Raw genomic sequence first — 24,261 nt, 5'->3', positions numbered from 1 at the left:
TTGCTTTTCATCTCAACAACAACGTAAATTAAAGTCGTTAGCTCACTATGGAAGATTCAATTTAAGATGAGGTCTAAAAGTGAATAAAACAGCGTGGCCACTAACAGGTGGCTGTTGTGGTTGTGATTCTAATAAAGCTAAAACTGCCCCTATCTTTAGTGACAAATGCTGAGTGAGCTTGCTGAACATTGTCCAAGATTGAAGAAACTGTACAGAGTGAAATGTGCGGAGCAAAACAACAGCTTTGAAATAAGGTTGTCCTGGAGCTGAAGTTGGCTTCCTATCCATCAAATTTTCTGGTCCATATTAAATCGTGCTGCAGTTATTTTTTGGCACCTGAACAAGCTACGAAACATTCAGTTGGCAAATAGGAAGCCAGGCTCAGCCATAAACCATGACCATTGACAGTTGGGCTCCTTGGAAGAAATCTGAAGAGTGACGGCATCCCCTCACAGCCTGGAAAGGTACTTTACTGCACAGAGTTTGCCTTTCCTATGTCAATTAATATTAATTAGTCACGATTTGGGAATTTTCTTGTTTTTCCGCCCTCTTCTGCAGATGCATTGGAAGGAGGAGACAACAGTGTTTGAGGTTCATGGTATGTCATTTTCACAAACTGTCCTTATTTAACTACGCCAATGGAAATACTGTAGACACATCACCTAAAACTTCTCGTGAACTGCATCCAGGTCTCTGCTTGCATGCAAGTCTTACCGCAGATTTGTTCATGCGTTTCAGGAGACCGTTTGACTGTGAACTATAACCATGAACAAATCCTCACAGTGTAGCAGCCACTGCAGACCGTTGGGATGTTGTGCAGAAATACACCTGCCATTCACATTCGCGCACATCATACAAGAATCGGACGCCGCGGATTATGTTTAAGGGTTCTGCATTGTCTTTTCATAGTCTTTTCATGCACTGTTCATTTTAACATTTCTAACTGAGGATAAATGTCCAGAAACTGCAGAAAATGGAAAGCGTCCACATGCCTGCGTGACTTGCATGCGCATGAAGGGGAGTCCGATTCTGCAGGGGCGACAGAATTCAGCACTCATTGCCCGTTGCCTGCAGCATTCAGCTACATTCAGCAAGTTTTGCTCATTTTTATAACTCACAGTCATCGCAAATCAACAAATCTGTAAAACAACGAGGTGTAAAAGATTTAGGTGACAACTGACTTCTATTGTTTGTTAGCGAGCTCTAGTTCTAGTCCAAAGAAGCAAAATTTGGACACCAAACATGTCTTGGCTGATTGACTATGGGTGTGGAGTAAGAGGAAAATTGTGTAAATTAGAGTTTTCACCAAACTATTCCTTTAAGAGCAAAATTAAGGCATTCCCTACAATCACAATGTGAATGTGTGTACCTGTTTTCCTTCCATAGCTGCCTTCATCTCTTTGAAGGTTGTCTGGTATTCTCCAATGAAGTCATGTTTTCCATTTGAGTCCCAGTCCCACACTGTACACTGAAAAAGAGAGAAAGAACAAGAGATAAAAAGTGAAACAGGCCACTAAGATTCATGAGACACCATTTCAAACAGAGTTGTACACATTTAGCCCTACTTTTGGCTGATTCTCTGTAATCTGATATCAGTAATGTTGCATCAAAAGAGAACCACTTTTCTTTCATTTAATGTAACACTGAGGCATGAGCTGTTCCTGAGAAATGGGCATAATATATCTAATATTTCCTCCCTTTGAAACACATTCTTTACTCAGGCATTACTGTCTCTTGGTGAGGTAATATCCTCTCAAGGCTTCTCTCACCGCTGCTATGCTGATGACACTCAACTAATGCTCTCCTTCCCACCTTCTCTGAGGTTTCAAGTTGCTTCTCTTCATGGATGGCAGCTCACCACCTGAAGCTTCTATTCATCCCTGCAACTGCAGGTCCTCATCATGATCTCTCTGCGTCATTTGAGAACTCTTTGGTTGTTCCGTCTGAAGATGCAAGACGTCTTGGTGTGATTCTGGATGACTAGTTAATGTTCTCAGTTCATATTGCAAAACTTACTGGGTCATGCAGGTTTCTCCTCTACAACGTCCGGAGAATTCAACCTTCTCTCTCTCTCTCAGGTGTTACTTCAGTCTCTTGGCCCCTCAAGGCTTGAGTACTGAAACTCGCTCTTGACTGATGTTCTATATGGGCCATCAGACCCTTGCAACTTGCAACTTATACTATGTTTGGTTATACGTGCTTATATGTGGTTGGTTAGTGTAGTGGCTAACACCTCTGCCTTCTATGCTGTAGACTGTGTTTCAATCCCCCACCAGGGCAAGCCCCCTACACTAAACCAATAAGAGTCCTTGGGCAAGACTCCTAACACCACCTTCGCCTCCCTGTGTAAAATGATCAAACTGTTAGTCGCTATGGATAAGAGCGTCTGCCCAATGCCGTAAAGGTTTAATTCTGGTATCTGCACTTGCTTTTGTTTCTGGCAGTGTTCGAGCTCAAGGGCAGTGTGGACTCATAAATATGTATCTTAGCTATATATTTGTACTAGGTGAGATACATTTCTAAGTGGACTACATAGCACCTTTGTAAGTAGATAAGATCGCCTGATAAATGTCATAAATATAAATGCAAATGCATATGCAGTGAGATGGAGTTATAATTCGGTAAAATTCATTTTCAGGCACTTTTTATGTACTTCGGGTAGGATGTACATTTTAAATGGACTGTCTTATGTTACTTTGAGATTTATAGGTATAGATTTGGCAAATTTCTGCATCTGGTCGTAAGTTTCAGAAAGAGGAAAGTTTTAAATGAGCTGAACGTTTTGGATTGTTTTGTCATCGTCACAAGCCTTGATATTTTCTTTTTCTCTTTTTCAGCCTCTGTGTGTCAGTGCATAATTTGATTGTGGCGAAGTGAGGAAAACGAATAATAGTCTCTCAAATACAAATGTACTTGCTTGCCCCAAGACAATTTATCCATTTTCTTTCTTGAATTCAATCTTGCAAAGAATTAATAGGAAATAAAAAATACTGAAAGCAATTTTATTGGATTTCATACTATTTAAGCTATAAAAAAACAAAGTGTGTTAAAATCTCAACGTCTAACCTTACCTCTTAGAAATTATCAGTTATTTTAGTCTACTTCCAATATATGACCTGTTATGCACGATAGGCACAATCTGATTGGCTGAGATACATTCCACCCACGCTGTGATTTGTGATCACAGCATGTTTTTTTCACAATAACTTTATGGTTCAGATGAGCAATAGTTGATAATTAGCAACTCACTTTTTTATGCAGCTAGCGGTTACTAAGGCCCAATCCTATTTCCCATATTTTCCCATATTTTTTCCCCATAATTTTCCCAAACGGAAATGGGACAGCCTTTCACGAACCCGAAATGTCATCAGTAGTTGTTGATGTAAACAGACATGACGAGTTTTGCCAGACATTTTCAATATGGCAATAGACATCTTTTTGCAGTTGTCTGCAGCAAATCAGAGAATTGTTAGAACACAAAGATGTTTTTAGTGCCTAGGAATGCTGGTGGATTGGTTTTGACAGTCTGCAAACGACTTTTGTTGTTAGCCTAGCTACATAACATGCTAGCTAGCGTGTATATATGTTAGTGACCGTTAACATTTTAAGAACCTTTTTGCGGTACACATGTAAACATGTTTACTTTATTGATTTGTGTGTTTATTTCTATAACCTACATTTGAAGGGCCATGCAGCCCTAACACTTCGACCCACTCCTCTATCCCAACAAGAATCACGACACCCTACCCCTAGGTGCGCACGTGCAAAACAGAGGGGTAATAAAAACAGTAATGAGTAAATTAACTGCATTAAATAGAAAATGGTACAAAACACTATACTTGATATTTTACATTTAAAATCCAAGATGTTTTACCTCCTCAATCCTCATTCCAACTTTAATGCCTGCAACACATTCCAAAAAGTTGGAACAGGAGCATGTTTACCACTATGTTACATCACCTTTCCTCTTAACAGCACTTCATAATCATGTGGGCACTAAAGATATAAATAGATCTAGTTTTGAAAACATTTTTATTTCTTCTGTTATACAAGTCTTCAGCTGTCCAACCATATTGAGCTGTTGTTGTATTTTGAACTTAATAATGTGCCATATATTTTCAGGAGATAGGAATCAGGACAGTCTAGCACTCACACTATCTGATTACACAGCCATGCTTTTGCAACACATGCAGAATGTAGCTTGGTGTTATCATTATTATAATTCCTGCCCCTTTATTTCAACATGACAATACCAACTTTATGCTGGTAACAATCTGGACTGTCCCTAGCTTTTTTAGCTCAGAGAACATAACGTCTATTATTGCCATAAACAATCAATCGAGTTTGACTTGTCAGACCACAATATGCGTTTTGACCACACAAAAGTCTGTTTCAGATGAGCTCAAATACCTAAGGTCCTTGCAACCCCTAGGTGAGGAACATTTTTAATCTGTCAGATTTTTTTTTGCTGATGAATGTTTTGCATTCTTGCTCTTAAAGGACTTGGCCTTTTAAAAATGCTCCTTGTATACATCCAGGCGTGACTGCATCACCTGTTTAAGACGTTTTTTTCACAATGTCAAAAAGCTTTTTTTTTTTTTTTAACATTTCCTGTTAAAAACTTTTCCTGTCAGCATGAACGTATATTTACAAAAAGACAACAAAGCTGATAAAGAAAAGCATTACATGTCTTGTATTTGTGCTGTTTTCATTCAAATATCGGTCACAGTAGATTTATAAATCACTGCATCCATTCTCTGGAATTGGGTTTGTATAAATACCGAAATTATTATTATATTAGACTTTAAGATAATGCATGATCAGCAGCCCAACTGGACAGATTTTAAAAAAGAGTGTGACAAGAAGTCTACATCAGTTGCTCATGAGCAACCTTGTTGGTTGCAACTGTACTCACAAAATAAATAAACTGTAATTAGCCAGAAACAAACAAAATATGTTTCACTGGTGCGTGAAAAGTGGGAAAACATGGCAATTACTTTTCTTCCATGTTCATGGATAAAGCTACAGAAAAAGACATCTGGGGAAAAAAAAGGAAGGTTATTTTTATAATAAACCTAGATACGAGTGTAACTACCTAACATGTGTGAGCATTATTACCTTACTCCTGTTATTATGATCACAGCTTGCCAGTGTAAACAAACTGAAATATGTCATATGTGATTATTTTACTATTTCAAATATCAAACGTGAGAGACTAAAGTGATGAGAAGAAAGAAATTGTCTTCTGAGAAATTTATGGAGCTGGTGATGGGTTTTCATTCTCTCTATGTAATTGGTCAGGGGGTGGGAGAGGAAGGAAAACATGCTAAGATATTATTGGTTAGTATAATTTTTTATGTTAATACAACCAAATGTTAGAGGCCAGCCAAAGTCACTACTCTTCTATCACAGATTACAGAGAAATTTTGTCTTTTGAATGATATGACATAATAAATGGGGGAGTCATAGCCTGGAGGTTAGGGAACCAGCCATGTGACCGGAAGGTCGCCGGTTTGATCCCCAGAGCCGACAGCACATGACTGAGGTGTCCTTGAGCGAGACACCTAACCCCCAACTGCTCCCCGGGCGCTGCCCACCGCTCCAGGCAAGTGTGCTCACTGCCCCTTAGTGTGTGCTCACTAGTGTGTGTGTGGTGTTTCACTTCACGGATGGGTTAAATGCAGAGGTGAAATTTCCCCATTGTGGGACTAATAAGGGTCAATTAAGCTTAAATGTCCAAGAAAATGAACTAACAAAGTAAAACGGGTGATTTGAATTTCAGGTTAAAATGAATCTTAGAACTTGTATTAATGTGTTTTAAGTGTGGATTGTATCTGAATAGACTTTGGCTGGATTCACTTTACATTTGTCACTAAAATGTTTCAGCAGTTTGACAGGATTCTGACTTTTGTTTTCTCTTGTTCTTATGATATGAGCTGCCAAGCTTGGCTTGGATGTTTTCATTGGCCCAGAGTGTGTGAAAGATGTTTGTTTAGGGTTAACTGGGGCTGTGTGTATTCTCCATCTTATGATTCCTAGTTCTCTCCTCTGTTAGCCAGCGTTCAGCAATTTGTGCTCAAGTAATTATATGTAGATATTGACAATGCATTCCATTTACACTTATGTTAAATGTGGTCAAGATCCGTCTCTGACCACCTCCAAATAGGGATTGAGTGATCTGATCATAATCCACTAAACCTGATCTGATCACCAGAATCACATGTTAATGCAAGGTGTAAAACAGGCCCTTAAAGGAGCCACTTACACAGAGTAATAACTGAATTTTTAAGCCATTTATGGCTAATCGTAGTCTCCAGTGTCCCTGTAGAGAAGCAGTACATACTGTCTTTATGATCTAAATAATGAAAATGTGTGTTATTAATAAGGATATGAACGACCTATCATGACAGCTTGCACTGAGTAAGCTTGCATAACGCAACTTATGAAAGGTCAACGTGTCTGAAATACAAATGTTTGTGCACCAACATGAATACAAATGCTGAACCTGAAAACCCACTCAGAATCAAATCTCAACACGAGGCCTCAAAAAGTGCATATTATAGCGCCAAGAATTAATGACTGTACACATGCTGTATGTGTTTGTGTGTGTGTGCGCAAGAAGACAGCACACTGTAGCCTAGCTGTTGATGAATCATTGATGCAGAGACATTAGTAGGGGGTAATCAAAATTTGAAGGCCATGTAAAATATTAATACGAAGATGCTGTGGTTGACTTTTTCAACTGGCGGAGTAAAAGCCACCTTTTCCACCTAATCCTCAGCTCCATTATGACTCTTTTGTATCCAGTGCAAACAAAATGATTGGAAACATGATTTTAAGGAAAGATACAAACTGAAATATGCAACTAATATTTGACTATTGAATGATTCAGTAACCAAATCTAATCTAAAAGTTATAAGGTAGCAACAATTGGTTTACATTTATTTATATATGTATAAATATATATATATATATATATATATATATAAATAAATTATATAATAGAATGAATACTGTCAATCTCTATTTATTTGTAAGAATCTGAACTGAGATAATAAAGTGTTATAAAGTGTTATGTTAAATACGAAAGAAAAACTGATAAAATGGCATCAACACACTAACAATACCTAATACAAACAAAGACCATAAAATACCAGAACACATTAAACACAATAAAAATGGTCTTCACCATGTAAAGGTGAACTCCAGCAATTTAAAATCAAGTCTAAATTTTGCACTGAAATGTGCAGAAGTGTGTTTTCGGTTTTCTAAATAAAATTCAACAAAACATTTAACAAGGGGCATCCAAAAAATTTAGCAAATGACTGCAAATTTAAAAAGTTCAAGTTCAAAAGTTTGAACACTGTTGCCACCAGAATGGGAGCTACTTTCAAAAGAAAATAAAATTAGACCTCAAATTTAATTAGACTATAAATAAAATTAGACTGCCCCCAAGACTAGACCTCTGGGGCACCCCACAAGTATGATCAGCATCTTTTGTCCGACAGACAATGAAACTATTTCTATTAGATAAGTAAGATAAGATGTATTCAGAGCAGCCCGTGATAAACAGATCTACTGACTAAGATTGTTCATTAAGATACTATAATCAACAGTACTGAAGGCTGTGATAAGATCAATAACAAAACAGAGACATATTCAGCTATATCAGATTACATCTGCCTGTACCACAATTTACTCTCAGCCTGATAAGACTAGCAAGCAAACCTTTAAAGAGAATTAAAAGAAACTATGCCTATAGCCTTTGCTATGCTGGCGAAGTGGCTGCCTTAAAACAGTTTTGTCAAGTTAAATCAGATCTAATGTATCAGTCAGTGCTTTAATTAAAATGGGAATGCAGTGCTTCCTCAGATTATGGAGGTGACATCACATCACCGACTGAAATCAATGTCATCGCTGGAGCGACCTCGCAGCTTTCAGAACGCTCTGTGTAAGGAGCCCATGAATATTAAACAAACACGTTCATCTTTATTCATGATGGCGTCGCTTAAAATAACTTTGCATTTCTGTCTGACAGTCACACCTGATAGCTGTGCTTTCAGCTGAGACAGATGCATATAAACATTTGGGGTCAATCAAGTTAGCCAGTCTTGCTGACTCAGTCGATCAGTCAATAGATGGTCGGGCTGGGCCTACTCCTGGGCCTACTTACTGCTTAAATGCCCCTCTGCATAGCCAAAAGCTTACTATGACAGAAATCACAGATTGCTCTTTCCATAAGATTAAATGGAAGGTGTTAATTAGCATTAAGTGGCTGCTGGCTTTAAAATAAGGATGAGCTAGCAGAGCTCTTTGTGTAAGTCAGCTTTTTACTGACCATGTAAAAAAAGATGTTGGCTGAGCCAACAGACGCACACAATTTGCTGATTATGCGTTCACAGTACAATAAGGTGATAACAGTTCAGGTGCAACATATTTTTGCTATGGTCAGTTATCCAATTCAGTTCAAATACTTTTGTTTGTTTTACATCTTGTACAATGTATTGATACAACATCAAGACCAAAAACGAGCAATAACAAGAACGAAACCGGAAAGAGGGACTCCCTGAGATGGGCTGAGGATGCAGCACTTATAGGACTCGACTGGGTGACACCACATAGTAAAGATGTTGAGCGCCATTATAAATATATCATCGTATTATAACTGCAATGATTTTGGGGTCCATATTTATTTGTCATGACAAAATGACACTAAATGTGGACATCTGACTTTCACACCTATGTGAGCTTGTTGCACATCCCATTGCAAAACCATGGGCATTAATATGGAGTTGCGCTCACCACATACTTTCACATACATGCTATATGACCATATAGTGTGCGTGTGTGTGCGTGTGTGTGTGTGTATGTGAAATAAAAAGTATTTATTTAATGCAACATAATAATATACTAAGCTGGGAGTCAAATAACCAAAAGAGACATGATCCATCATTGTCAAAAAAATAATCATTTGCAATTTTAATAAAAATAATTTAGCATTTCTGCCTGACAGTCGCACTTAGTTGTCAAATCAGCCAAAACAAGTGCACTAAACACTTGAGGTCAATCAGCTAGTTTTTGGGCCTGCTAACTAATCTCTGTGTAAATGCCCCTTTGCATGACCAAAAGGCTCACATTGTTGAGTTGTCCTCACACGGTGGAAGGATGGACAAAAACACCTGTGGATTTTTTAAGATCTGAAGCATCAGCGGATCTTCATTTTCTCCTCTCTCTCAAAGATGAAAGCTTAAAGTACTGTTTATCTGATGGAGATGGTTTTGGTGGTTTTGTTGTAAGGTTGCTAGGAGTCTCATTTTCTCTCTGTCTTTAAATTTAAACTGTCTCCTTTGAATTTCCTCTTCCTTATGCAAGTGGATCATCTAATATCCAACAGGCCCTTTTCAAATTGCTGTGTTTGTTCTGCTATAAGTACTTGCTGCAGGGTATCGCTGCTTCTGCTAAAACAACAACAACAATGGCCAAGTCCAAAAAATAAGAGCTTGTACTGCATACTCAAGTGCTCAAGCTTGAATGGCCTCTCAGCTGACAATGAGCAGAAATAAATGGGTTCGTGCAATTAGGAGAGATGGTGCTTTAAAGTTGGTGTTGTTGCGAGCCACTTTTAATGGAACCGTTTTCATGTTCCCCCTTAAAAAGCTGCTGGCATCCAAAAGAGTAAATGCTCAAGTGCTCAGCAGGGCGTGGATGTTCATTCCACGGAGACCATAGACACAGCTCTACCTGGTTGGTTTTTAGATTGTAAGGGTTAAAGAGTTAAAAGTGGTAGTAAGTGTTCCATATAGAAATTAAATACAGATAGATTTAATATTAATATGTTAACTTTGTGTTGTACTGTATCTGCAAAAAGATATATCACTGAAGAAATTCAGTTTCTATCCAATATTCTGACTGGAATATCATTGAAATCAGTACAATTGCACCACTGAGATATGTATGTGCTACAGAGAGAGAGAGAGAGAGACAGAGAGAGAGAGAGAGAGAGAGAGAGAGAGAGAGAGAGAGAAAGGAAAGAGAGAGAGAGAGAGAGAGAGTCTCAGAGAAAGAGAGAGATTCAGACAGCAAGAGAAAGACTCAGATAGAGTGAGAGAGAGAGAGAGAGAGAGAGAAAGAAAGAGAGAGAGAGAGAGAGAGAGAGAGAGAGAGAAAGAGACAGAGAGAGATTTGGAGAGAGAGAGAGAGAGAGAGAGAGAGACAGAGAGAAAGAGACAGAGAGAGATTTGTAGAGAGAGAGAGAGAGAGAGAGAGAGAGAGAGAGAGAGACAGAGAGAAAGAGACAGAGAGAGATTTGTAGAGAGAGAGAGAGAGAGAAAGAGACAGAGAGAGATTTGTAGAGAGAGAGAGAGAGAGAGAGAGAGAGAGAGAGAGAGAGAGAGAGAGAGAGAGAGAAAGTCTCAGAGAAAGAAAGATTCAGACAGCAAGAGAAAGACTCAGATAGAGTGAGAGAAAGAGAGAGAGAGAGAGAGAGAAAGAGACAGAGAGAGATTTGGAGAGAGAGAGAGAGAGAGAGAGAGAGAGAGAGAGAGAGAGAGAGAGAGAGAAAGTCTCAGAGAAAGAGAGATTCAGACAGCAAGAGAAAGACTCAGATAGAGTGAGAGAGAGAGAGTGAGAGAAAGAGAGAGAGAGATTCAGACAGCAAGAGAAAGACTCAGATAGAGTGAGAGAGAGAGACTCAGAAGGAGTTAGAAAGAGAGAGAGAGACTCAGAAGGAGTTAGAAAGAGAGAGAGAGACTCAGAAGGAGTTAGAAAGAGAGAGAGAGTACATGCTCAGTGACCATAGAAACAGGTAGATATAAAGATGCCTAGCGAGAGAAGGCTCTGTGGTCGGTGAGGTTGAGACAGCGCTGCACTTCCTCCTTCAATGTGAAAAATTCAAAGTGGCAGGAGAAAATTTCACTAAAAAACTGAAAAAGATTCTTCCAAATCTTGGAATTTTTAACACAGTCTGAAAACTTCTGTTTTCCCTAGTGAGGGACATTAGAGCATCCCTCATCACAAAATATGCAGCAACACGTCACCGCCTGAGGGACAGCAAGGAACACACACCACAACCCCGCTGACCCACTACTCAACATCTCACAGTATATAAATGAAAAATATATTCTTAATCCATGTTTAACACATTGTCTTATCAGATTTACTCAGAAAGAGGAAAAGATTCACAGTAGCCACCGAGGCTCTGTGCACAGAATGTTTACTCTCACAACTGATTATACAATATAATACAGTATGATACAATCATATTACTTTGCAACTATGAGGTAAAATGCATATAATAACTCGCCATTATACTGTAATCACATTACTACATCAAGTCAAGTCAGCTTTACTGTCAATACTATAATACATACAGGACATACAGAGTATTGAAACTGCGTTACTCTCAGACTCCATGGCGTAGCGATAACATTAAACATTAAACAGACGGTGAATATACACTAAATATACACTAAAGAAACACTGAACGCTAACCATAAAAATAAACACTAATTGTAGAAAAATAGAATAATAAAAAATAATAATATAAATATAAGAAGGTCCCTGAAATGAACAATAAAGTGACATAAGGCACATCGAGATTAAGGTCTGTGGGTATAAATAGTGCAATTAGAATGAGTTAGTTAAAGTGATGGGTGCGTAACAGAAAGTGATGGGTGTGTAACTGTCAGAATGTCAGAGTTCAGTATCGGGGAATGGGTTTAGGAACCTGTGTTTGGATCCAAACTTTGTGTGTGATATTATACAATATGATATTATATTAATAGTCATATGCTAGGCTCCAGCACCCACCCCCCCGTCCCCCATCCCGGCGACCCTGAGGGAGAAGCGGCTTAGAAAATGGATGGATGGATGGATTAATACTCATATGCTGTATAATGTTTCCATATGTCCACAAAGGTCACTGTAAAGTGGTTTTGAAGGATGCCTGGGCGTCAGGGGGTCTGATTTGCCCTCAGCTCACACTCTCTCACTCTTTCCTCTTCTCATCAGGTTGGTGAACAGTCTGTCTCCACAGAGCTGCTAGAGCACTGCTTTTACTGCAGGCCCTGACCAGGACTGAGCGCAGAGGGTTGAAAGGGATGAAGGTGTTGTAACATCAGCTTCTCCTCTGTTACGCAGTGTCGGTTCCTCTCAGCTAACTGTCAGCTAGCCGCTGCAGTAGCGATGCTAGGTAATTAGCGCGCTCTGAGAGATGTCGGCTCACGTCCTGCAGCGGAACGGAAGCTGACTGGCGTCACGGGGAACCTGCCAAAGCCATTCTGCTCTGACGTGACCCTGTGGTCATGCTGCGGTCAGACGGAAGATGCCATGGAATTTTACCTCTTTCTTTCAGAAAGGTACCACTGTGCTGATATTTGTGGCTAAACTGTATTGAAGACATGTATCGTGCTTTTTTAATTAACTGTTGTTGGATTGATCAACTAATCAATTATACCACTATTTGCTCCTGTCACAGTTCTGCCATCATTTAAAGGTCCGTCTATGAAACAACAAGGTCCTCATAGAAAAGTCTGTCCAGTTGACGTCAATCTTAGCCAGCAGATGTTTCTAGTCATACATGACCAAGCTCTAATCAACCGGAATGGAGAAAAACAAATAATTAATTGACCCTTATTAGTCCCACAGCGGGGAAATTTCACCTCCGCATTTCACCCATCCGTGAAGTGAAACACCACATACACACTAGTGAGCACACACACACACACATCAGGGGGCAGTGAGCACACTTGCCCGGAGCGGTGGGCAGCCCAATCCTCAGCACCTGGGGAGCAGTTGGGGGTTAGGTGTCTCGCTCAAGGACACCTCAATCACGTGCTGTCGGCTCTGGGGATTGAACTGGCGACCTTCCGGTCACGAGCCTGGTTCCCTAACCTCCAGCCCACGACTGCCCTATTTATTATGTCATATCATTCAAAAGACAAAATTTCTCTGTAATCTGTGATAGAAGAGTAGTGACTTTTGCTGGCCTCTAACATTTGGTTGTATTAACATAAAAAAAAATATACTAACCAATAATATCTTAGCATGTTTTCCTTCCTCTCCCACCCCCTGACCCCTGAGAATGAAAACCCATAAGTGAATGTTTCCAAAATACATATGAAAGCGCTATTAGAAAAACGCAAAAGTCACAGAAGTAAGGCTTTTCAGGCTTAACGCATGAACATATCTCCTCAACAAAGGAGTTTCTTCCAACATAAACCTTCACCAACAAGGCAACAGGCTCTTTTTATACAAGAGTGAGACTCACATTACTGGCATTACTGGCAGACAGCTTTTATCCAGAGCAACAGTTTTAATAATGTTACAGAGGTATGTGACTGTTGCATTAGAAATCTTGCCTAAGAACTGTTATTGTCATTGGGTGTGTTCACATGCACTCAATAATTTGATCATTAATCGGAATCTGATTTCTGCACTTTTCGGATTATTCAAATAGTCGTGTACACACCATACTCCCAACTAGAAATCCGATTAAAGAGCTGGATTTTAGCTCAGTACTTTGATTTCACAGTGCATGTAAAGCCTTATTCAGATTTCTTTCAGATTTCCCATTCTGATGTGATTTGAATAGTTTTTATTTTCTAGATGACTTACGTTCATATTCTCAGGTAAAGTGGTAAAGTGTTTTAAAAGCCACAGCATGTAGTTTGAGTTTATATCACGTCTATGTCACATGTTATTCTGTGAATTTATTGGCTGGTTGCAGAGCAGAAATCTGACCACTGCCAGACTCTTGTAGCTTTTTCCATTATCTGATTACGTAAGTGTATATAAATGTGTTGATTGGATTACTGACAAAGTCTGATTTTCTGCAGTTGTCGGATTATTAAGTGCATGTAAACTTACTCATTGTGTGCTTCCCCCAGGTAGAATCCAAACTTGGTCTGCTGCATGGAGGGCAGTGAGGTTATTCAATATGCTTCCCATAATACAGCCACCATGTTGAGCACTGAAAACTATCATAGTCATATTGCAATCAATGAATTGCCTCCTCCTTTTGTTTTCTCTCTAGCTGCAAGCAATTTCTTTTTTTATGGTGCAGTGAAACAACAGAAGCCCCAACACATCCTACAGAGTATAGCCGTTTGTCTGAATAGCTGTTTATATGAACAATAAAGATCATTGACAGTGCTTTTGTTTTGAATTCAATGACACAAATTGATGTTTTTAATGAATAATTGACCTTAATGAAATGACAGTTATAGTGCCTGATGTCTTGAGCAATACCAGAGTAAATTACAGCAGAATATCTCTCTATACAGCCACACTGCAGCACTTGTAATAAACCCTGTGACTGGGCTAAATTTTAGAGATAAATGGACAAGTTCATATTAAAATGAACTTCCATCCATCTGATTGTGCTGAAATTACAATCTGGATTACTCTGCCTAGGCTGACCTCTACTCACCACACTTATTCCTATCTCTGAACACCATATAGGTTTGAGGAGACTTGTCTGAGTACCAAACTTTTGCTAGTAGGTTTCTTTCCTAGCTGGAATCACTCAGATTTACAGAATGCCTTAAAACCTTTTAGGAAAAAAGGGAAGAGCACTGCACCTGGTCTACAGATACTGGTCTACACAGGAAGTGAAAGCAATGCAGTCCTGATTGCACAATATTTAACAGACTGTCTAATAAACAGAACAGTATTTGAGTATAAGGCAAGGCTGCATGATATATTACTGTTCAAAAATTTGGAATCAATGTTTCCAACATGCCCTGCTATGGACTGGTGACCTGTCCAGGGTGTATCCTGCCTTTCACCCAATGACTGCTGGGATAGGCTCTAGCATCAATGAAACTGCACTAAAATTAGCAGAAAAGTGCCATAACTGAGTGTGTTCTCTGTCAAGGATGTGGTAACTTCTTTTCACTTATTAAATGCCCAACATGTGTAATTTGAATGGGGCACCCAAACTTTTGCATCTGATTGTAGCTGTCGATTATCCTAAAATGATTTAGAAAGCTGTAAAGCATTGAGAATGAAGCTATAATATATTTAACATCCAGAATGCCTCATTTTAAAAAGCAGTGATCAAATCTTGAGGTGGATAACTTGGCAAAAAGTAACTGTAACCTGATCATTAGAATATGAAATGTACAGTATATAATAACTTAAAATAAACCATTAAACATAAAAAAATACATTTAGTGTCTAGTTTGTAATATTTAAAGGGGACCTATTCTGCTCATTTTCAGTGTTCAAAATCATTTTTTTCATGGTCTACTAGAATAGGTTTATTTTTCTCATACTGTACATCCCTGTTGAAATGCTCTGTTAGACCTCCTGTGTCTTTAAGCCCCGCCTCCTGATGAACCCCGTGTGCTCTGATTGGTCAACTTGCCCACTTTGTTCTATTTTATCAACTGCCAGAGCGATTCTGCTCCTACATGTTCCACCCCTGTCTTGCAGTCTGCAGTCAGACTTTTTTCTCGTGAACAGCTATGAACATATTGAGCCAAAGTCTGATCCTAAGAGTCAGGTCGATGTCTTCTCAACATGCCTCCAAAATTGAACAAACTCTTCCTGGCCTCCAGTAGATGCTGTGTGTTGTGTGTGGGCGTGCCAAGCTTGCTGGTAGGTCAGTAATAAGGACTATGTTACGAGATTACGTTATCCTGTAACAAAGGAATAGGGCTGGATTTCCAACAAGCCGTTTCGGGCAGCTGAGAAAAGTGGTTTCCGAAGGAGACAGTGAGTCAGAAGTCAGTGCACACCTCCAGTGTGTACGTTCAGCTTTGTAACTTTGCAGACTGTTTACATTTAAAAAAAGCTATCTAACACGCTATGGGAGAGGGAGAAGGCCTATATTACTGAAAAATGTATATGATTTCTGATGTTACATTTCTATGCATTACCAATTCAGCCTACAGCAGGTTAGCCCCACCCACTCACCCTAACACTATAACAAGTGTTTTAGCCCAGACTGCTTTTTGAACGAAATACATTACAGAGCAGCCAATCATAACAAAGCTCATTTGCATATATTGCACAGTACATTTATTAGATCACAAGGCTGTCTTGGTTCCTAAAAACATTCACAGAGCATTTATCAAGGAACCTCAGGATGATTCTAGAGAGCCACTCTAATGAGTCTTGCTAATTGGTAGAAGGCTTATTTGCATATTGCAACCTTCTATGACAGCAGTACTGCACAGGCCAACATGGTGATTGTGCCTAACAAGCAATATATTGTGTAGCCCTGCTGTAAGGACATATAATAAAATACAGCTCCAATGATCTGAGCACCGCTGCTAACAGGGAAGCATTGAAATAACATTAAGGGCAATCTTACCTTTAGTTCCCGCTCCTGATCGCCACTGCAGAGTGTATTTAGCGAAACTTTGAACGATTTCCACACAGGGTTTAGATTGTTCATGATGGTCTGTAAGCAACAGGAAAGGAAAAGACTGACCACAAGACTTTCCCACAATGCTTAGTGATAAGTAGAAACAGAACTAGTTTCTGAGAGTTATATCCCTAAAACAGACCTCAGTTCTATGCACCAGGGATCCGGTGCCATCGTCATTGACTCTGAAGATTTCCAGAAATGGGTCTGACTTGCTAAAAAAATCCTGAGAAAGAGAGAAGCACTTAAAATCCAAAAAGTACAACTTCTATTCCAACTGTACTGTTAATCATAACTGAGAGATTAAGAGCGGTGAGCAGTTAAGCTGGCTCTTTAGCAAACATCTGACTGATTCATGGTTTAATGCTGATCTCATGCTGTTTGTTTTGACTGCAAGGCAGAAGCATTAGATGAAGTCCACTCTGAAACAGAAATAAATGAGAAAGGACTTTACTTGAAGCTGAGGGTGGACAAAATGATGATGGGTTACTGTTATCATGAGAAACTATATCACCTATGCTTTTCTGAGTATATTGTACACTGAATGACTGCACACGTTCTTCAAGAAATGCCATAGGACCACTTTTATTCCCAAAAGAACTACAAATTGCAATTGCAATCATGTCATTATGCTTGGGAATAATAGGAGTGCTGAAGGAATGCCTAGCACTTCATTAGCAAGGATGGGTTGAGGCTCGCCACTTTCTCAAAAAAACGCATCAGTGAAAAAACACACAGTTTTGAGATTCCTCAATAAGCGATTCCAAGAATTTTTGGTATTTCTCTCTACACTGCACAATATCATCAAAATATTCAGGGAATCCAGAGAAATCTGCATAAAAGGCAAAGCTGGAAACCATAACTGAATGCATATGACCTTCGATCCCTCAGAAGGTACTTAAAAAACCAACATGTTTGTGTGGTGGAACTCATCACAATACTTCAACAAAATGTTGCCAGTAAACACAGTTCCTACCTGCATCCACAAATGCGAGTTAAGACTGGATGTATGGATGTGTTGCAAGCAACAAATTCAGAATGATTGTATATGTATTTAGAAAAAAAAAGGCGATTAAAAAAGGCCAAACTGAATTTAGTAATAATTGTTTTTTTAAATAGCTTTCCACACACTGTCCCAATATTTTGGGAATTAAGGTTTTAAAGGTTTTAAATGATCTGTGAGCGCTGTCACGATTGGCCCCTCCCAGTCCTGTCCATGTGCTCCTGTTGTGTTTACTTCACTGTCCTGCCCCCTTGTTTGTGACCCAGCCCCTGATTGTTTCCGCCTGTTTTCCACCTGTCCCTCGTCATCTCTGTGATCTATAAGCTCCGTGTTTGCCTTGGTGGGTGCTGGTCTTTGGATGTATGTTTGAATGCATTGTATGTTCCCCGTTCTCTACCTGTTGGCTCTATGACCCTGGACTGTCTCGACCCTCAATAAATCTGGCTTTTCTCCGCACATGCGTCCACCTCCTCATCGCTCCACGTTACAAGCGCAAACAACCTTTTGAATGTTTAAGGAATGTTCACATAAGGCAAATGTTCCACACCAACTGCATGGTCCCGCTGAGAACCTTTACTTTATGTGGAGATAATTAAACTTCATATAGGTTTATCACATTTGCACATCTCATTTGCGAAAACAGCTTTCTGAAAAACACTGAAACTTTTTTATGGAACAAAAAAGTATTTTTTCCTATGGCACTGTGCAAAGTATCGCCCTGTGATGGACTGGTAACCTGTCCAGGGTATATCTTGCTTTCCGCCCAATGACAGCTGGAATAGGCTTCAGCTCCCCCCCCACAAGCCAGAAGTAGAAGCAGCTTAGAAGGTGTGTGTGTGTGTGTGTGTGTGTGTGTGTGTGTGTGTGTGTGTGTAAAGAATCCTTTTTGGTACCTTTATTTTTTAAAGAGTGCATATATTATTAAAACAGATATAGATTTGGATATTAGCCCATTACACCTTTTATTTTATTTTATTTTACACATGTTTTTTCTTTTATTCCTTACTAAATTTTTATTGAAATTTTTTTGGCAGACTAAAAACAATATACTCATATTCATCATTATACAGTCATACAGTAGAGTGGGCACCCGGGGGGGTCAAACTGTTTTATTAAAAACAGAACATATGTTAATGCACAATTACTGTTTATTTGCTGAATTTAACATATTTGGGAAAAAACAAAAAAATAAGCGACATTGGGTTTGTGAAAGGCGCTATATAAATGTGACTTATTATTATAAGATTGGGCCTGTTCAAAAATGATGGCTAGGCCTGGACAATACGACAATATATATCACTATCATGATAGATTATATCATTATACAATACAATTTGCATTATTGAACATATCGCGGAGACAATTACAATTTGTAGAACATTTATGATCTGCATGTTTCATTATAAAGAGAGCAAAATTAGTCATGTTTAAACGGATTTAGTGCAATGTGTCAAATATTGAATTAAAGTCATTGTATTCACAGTTTTTGATAGTATTCTTTAATGTAGACGTACTGGTTCTTTTTTTCTCTGTTCCATCAGGTCAAATGTCTGAAAATGTAAATATTGTGACATATTGTGTATCATGAAAGTTTGTATCGCAATATTGTAGTTTTGCCATATCATGCACCTCTAGTTATGGTACACTTAATGTTCTATGTTTTATTTTTTTATATGTTAAGCTCAGCAAATATAAAATATAAACTATGCACTACAATTTGCAGAAAAATGCTTTTTTTATTTTTAAATTCTGTGTAGAGGGTGTTTTCACTTAGAAAATCAACAAAACATGTCATTTGACCAGGGCTGCTCAAATATTTGCATGCAACTGTATATGATAACTGTAGGTATAAGGATGTTTCTGTACAATGTCTGTACATTTAAACTATAAATAAAAATAAAATAGGGAAGAGAAGAAAAATCAATATAATTATATAACTCAAATAATTCACAGCTAGCGCATTTTGTCCATTCCAACCAAAGAGAAAGAGTAAATATTGTGATGTTTTGTGAAAATGTCTTCCTGATGTTAGAACTTTGCCATCTTTGCCACCCTTACTTGAAGCGTTCTGAATTAAATATGGGCAGAGGCCTGTATTAAATCTAGTGAAACACAAAAATAGAAAAGGTCACAATCGCTTGTTCAGTTGATTCAAGTGAGAACATGTATGTCTGACCAAGTGCCTTCCTCTGTTCATATATATTGCATGTGGTATGAAATTCCTAAGCTGTCATACCTTGTCATCTAGCTTCTTAGCACTGAACGCGAGCTCCACATAATCATGATTCCCAGACAGTTCCTCCGCTGTGACCTGCGATGGCATCAAAGAGAGGGAGCAGATTGGACCGGGAATTAGTTATCAGGCCGTCCCAGAGTCGGTATGTGTGACTTTGTTTGCTCAGCTCTTACCGTAATGGAAGACTTGCCTGACGTATTGCCCTGTTTCAATAATGCTTTGGACAGTTTTCTCTGAGAAACAATCTGTGCAGTGAAAGAAGTTAAAAGTAAACAGACAGCAGAACAACACAAATCCATTAAAAAAATGCAATCCATTCTGGAAATCAGAAATTTATGTTGCACCATATATTATAAGCACTCGGGTGATTATACAGAAATGATCTGTATTTTGAAAAGAACAGAAAACACATTGACACACAACACACTTACAATGGCACCAGTGAGAAGATGTTCCTTTTCAAAAAAGAATAAGCACATCACCCCTGTTCTTCAGAGTCTTCACGTGGTGTTTAGTACAAGGTTCTCCTTATAAGATATGAAGCTTTGCATGGTCTGGCTCCTCAGTACTGAATACTCAATCTACATGCCCCATGCCATACTTTGAGATCACAAAATTTAGACCTTCTTCATGGTCCAAGGTTTAAATCAACTTCTATGGGTGGTCGATCACTTAATGTAGTAGCTCCCAAATTATGGAATACTCTCCCCAGTCTATTCGGGATGCAACCTCTCTATCTTCATTTAGATCTCTGTTAAGACTTACTTGTTTACCTGTATTGTCCTCTTGTTTAATGTGTCGATGTTTAACGCATTGATGTTCTCTGACTGTAAAGCATCCTTGCGCATGGGAAAGGTGCTATAGAAATAAAAGTGATGATAATGATGCTGATGTTTCAGCACCTGTCTATTGGCTTCCATTATAAATGTGTTTTGAGTCAATGGCCCGTATTCATCAAAGTAGTGTAAAAACAGTGCAGGTCTGATTCATGAAACTTTTGTAAGATGTAAAAACAAGTGGAGATTTGAGAGCAAGCGATGAATCAGCCTCAGTGTGTGAAATAAAGCGCCAGCCTACCAGTACTTCATTTACATGTAATTTATAAGAAGCCTGCTTTAATTTATTTTTTGTGTTTGGGAGCCGATAAACAACAGCATTCGGTAGCCCATGAGCCAATGGCCGTGCCTGTGGGTGGCCTTTGTGGTCGAGCAGACCGAACTGTTAGTGGTTGGTTAGTGTAGCGGGTAACACCTCTGCCTTCTCCGCTGTAGACTGGGGTTCAATCCCCTGTTTGGACAAGCCCCCTACACTATACCAATAAGAGTCCTTGGGCAAGACTCCTAACACCACCTTCGTCTCCCTGTGTAAAATGATCAAATTGTAAGTCGCTCTGGATAAGAGCGTCAGCCAAATGCCATAAATGTAAATGTTAGAATTATGATGAGTATAAAGAATAAAAAGTAAAGCAAACAAAATGTCCTAGTTTTTTTTAGAATGACATGATTGTGTTGTGTAATTATTTGTCCTAATAAAAAAAAACACTTTAAATGTTAAAAGCATTACGGATGCATGTGAGATGTTTCTGTACTAACTGTTTATTTTTGGGCTGTATCACTAAACCAAAAGAAAAGGACAGTGTAAATAATATTTTAATATGCAATAGTTGCAATAGTTTATATCAATCTGCATGTAAAATGTAAAATGCACAAAGTATTAGTGATTATTTTCTCATTTAAATATTTTTTATTTCATGTTTTCTATTTTTACTACTATTATTGGTTTTCAAGTCCTTTTTCAGGTTGCTAAACTAGTATGCTCATATGTATAAGCAGATGTGAGTTTGATTGTACAGATATTTCAAAGATGAAAGTGATGAATAACAAAGAAATCGGTAAAACTTGCATGCACTCATTTTACGATCAGATTTAAATAGTTTAGATTTTAAACAGGTTCAAGTTAAATGTGCTATTAGTAGACCTACTATTTACAATTTGACTTTTCTAGTTCACTGTGTGCAACTATTAAAGGGCAAGCACGAAGTGGCCAAATTGACTGATTAGCTATATTTCTTCCTAACTATGTTTACTTACTAGCCAACATTGTTTGTACAGACATGAAATGACACACCACACTGCTTCATGCACACACACATACATAAATATCTACAGTTGCACAAAATCAACTGTAGGGTTAAGCAAAGCTACATTTTTTCTTGAGAGAGAAATATAAGAATTTTTGGCCTCAACCCAATGCACCCAATTCAATTAATATCTAACGGCAGTGATCTTCTACTTCTTTCGGCTGCTCCCTTTAGGGGTCGTCACAGCGGATCATCTGCCTCCATCTTGCCCTATCCACTGCCTCCTCTACTTTCACACCAACCATCTCCATGTCCACCTTCACTACATCCATAAACCTTCTCTGAGGTCTACCTCTTCTCCTTCTACCCGGCAGCTCCATCTTCAACATTCTTTGCCCAATATATCCACTATTCCTCCTCAACACGTCCAAACCATCTCAACCTGGCCTCTCTGGCTTTATCTCCAAACTGCTCCACCTTCACTGTCCCTCTGATCTTATCATTTCTAATCTTATCTAATGGCGGTGATAATGATATTCATTTTGACAGGCCTAGCTTTCAGCCATCTTCTCGCATTTCCTAAGCAACGTTATCTGCATTTTTTTAGCCAATCAGAAAAGAGTCTTAAAAGCACTTAAAAATAAATAAATAAATAAAACACAAAAATAAACGCAGGACATGGACCTTTTAAATAATAGTGGTGTTCTCAACACACCGAATTATCTTATGCTTTCTTCTATCCTCACTCTCAATGTCCTGCTCTCTCATGCACTCACTCCTTCCCTTATGCACTCTCCTGCCTCCACATGCACTCATCTTCCCCGTAATGCGCTTATCTACACTTGCACGTCATTCCATCATGTGCGCTCACCTGTCCGAGTGTGCACTCCATGGATCCCAGGAAGTCCGCCTCTTTGAGCCCATTATGGTTGCTGCTGATGTCATGCAGCTCAAAGCGTAGACGCTGCACCTCCTCAAAGTAATAGTCCACTGTGAAGACCTTGGAGAAGACGGGGCTTATGCTGCTGCGAATCACCTCTGTCCGGTCCACCTGAACCACAGGACACAGCCAGTCAATGCACAGCTAACACCTGCAGGGCGAACCAGCTTTCCCCATCAGTTCCATTTCAATAGAGGTGGACAATATAGCAAAAATATAATGTTATGTTTTTGTTACACGAAGGCTATAAGCCTGCTGAATGATACATTTAGTTTTTTAGGCAAAAGCAGAATCCTCCAATGGTCATTTCTTGTTTCATAGTTAAACAAAGCCATGTAACAGATACAACTTTCTTTTTAAACATTTAACATTCTTTAACATTAATCAAGTATCTAATGTGCTTAACACTGCAACAAAAACAGCCCATTAATCGGTAATATTACATTTATATTTACAGCATTTAGCAGATGCTCTTATCCAGAGCAATTTACAAAATGTTTGTTGTCTACCCAAAGAAAGTATCTTTGTTAGTTGCAAACAGGTTAGAGTGAAGGCTAGTCCTGAGCTCAGATACTGCTAGAAACAAAAACCCACATACAATGCATTGGTATTAAACATTTATAAAATCATACCTCAGAAATCCTTAAGGCTGAATCTCAAATGGCTCACTGCTCCCTATATAGTGCACTAGGTATGAAATGTCGGCTCCTACATTCAAATACTGCACCTCATGTCCACTATGGAACAGTGCACACCTTGCTGAATCCAAAGTGGTTCTTTGTAAGGTTCCCCGCACTGTTTTAATGCAGCAGTCATTATTTTAAGACAGAGCACTTCAGATTCTTCAGATTCTGCCTAAAAAAGTTCACCGCACTGTTGCATCAACTGTAAGACTGCACGCTGATTGACTAAAAGGATTAACTGGGTCCTGCTTGAGAACAGCACTGGTGTTTTACTGTTTCTACTGTAAAATGTGAACTTGCAATGCCTGGATGATGGATAACAAGAGCTTTTGTGAAAAGCATATTTAGGGTTTAGAATACACTATGTGATAAGTAAAAGTCACGAGCCAACTCACTTTTCAAAGGATGTCAATTATTATTTTTTTATATATTATTTTTGTTTTATAAACAAACTCTTCATATACAATAAGAACAAAACAGTTCTGTGCCAAGAAGTATGAGCTGATAATCTGGCTATCTAGTGGAGTAATCTGATGTGCTGTGTGCAACTTTGATTGTGACAAATTGCTTCAAGTTGCACAGAAATTACACTGCATGCAACTCACAATGCAGCTAGCTGCATGAAGGTTCCAGCATGTAATGCCAGAGAGGCCCATCTAAATGTATTTTTAATGAAATATCAATATTCCTTCAGTGTTCTTATTGTATTCATCTCAAACCAATATCAGAACCTCAGTACGGCGTACAGTGACATTGTGGAATTTATCGTGGTAATAACATATTATCATGTTGCCCACCCCTACGCCTGAGCCAAGAATAAAAGTCAAAGATGCAAGTGCAGATGAAGCATAAACACAATATAGAAAGCTGAGCCTTTCCAGAGTAGCAAAGCCTCATTCACATTGCATTGCAAACATGCGAGAGGAGAACAAAGGCTTTGCCTGCAC

At 38.8% G+C, this 24,261-nt stretch overlaps 1 protein-coding gene across 1 annotated transcript in view; it reads right to left on the bottom strand.

The window, feature by feature from the left end:
* Positions 1 to 24,261, bottom strand: part of cpne4b (copine IVb) — a 79,858-nt gene that overhangs the window by 41,035 nt on the left and 14,562 nt on the right. The window contains exons 3-8 of the mRNA XM_017693597.2: positions 22,563 to 22,742; positions 19,785 to 19,856; positions 19,612 to 19,686; positions 16,515 to 16,598; positions 16,319 to 16,408; positions 1,370 to 1,468 (exon numbers count right to left, since the gene is read on the bottom strand). Of these exons, the coding sequence (XP_017549086.1) occupies positions 1,370 to 1,468; positions 16,319 to 16,408; positions 16,515 to 16,598; positions 19,612 to 19,686; positions 19,785 to 19,856; positions 22,563 to 22,742 (600 nt within the window). The remainder of the gene's footprint in view (positions 1 to 1,369; positions 1,469 to 16,318; positions 16,409 to 16,514; positions 16,599 to 19,611; positions 19,687 to 19,784; positions 19,857 to 22,562; positions 22,743 to 24,261) is intronic.

The sequence above is a fragment of the Pygocentrus nattereri genome, chromosome 27 (assembly GCF_015220715.1).
Source record: "Pygocentrus nattereri isolate fPygNat1 chromosome 27, fPygNat1.pri, whole genome shotgun sequence".
NCBI lineage: Eukaryota > Metazoa > Chordata > Actinopteri > Characiformes > Serrasalmidae > Pygocentrus > Pygocentrus nattereri.
This window is presented reverse-complemented; position numbering and strand designations above follow the sequence as displayed.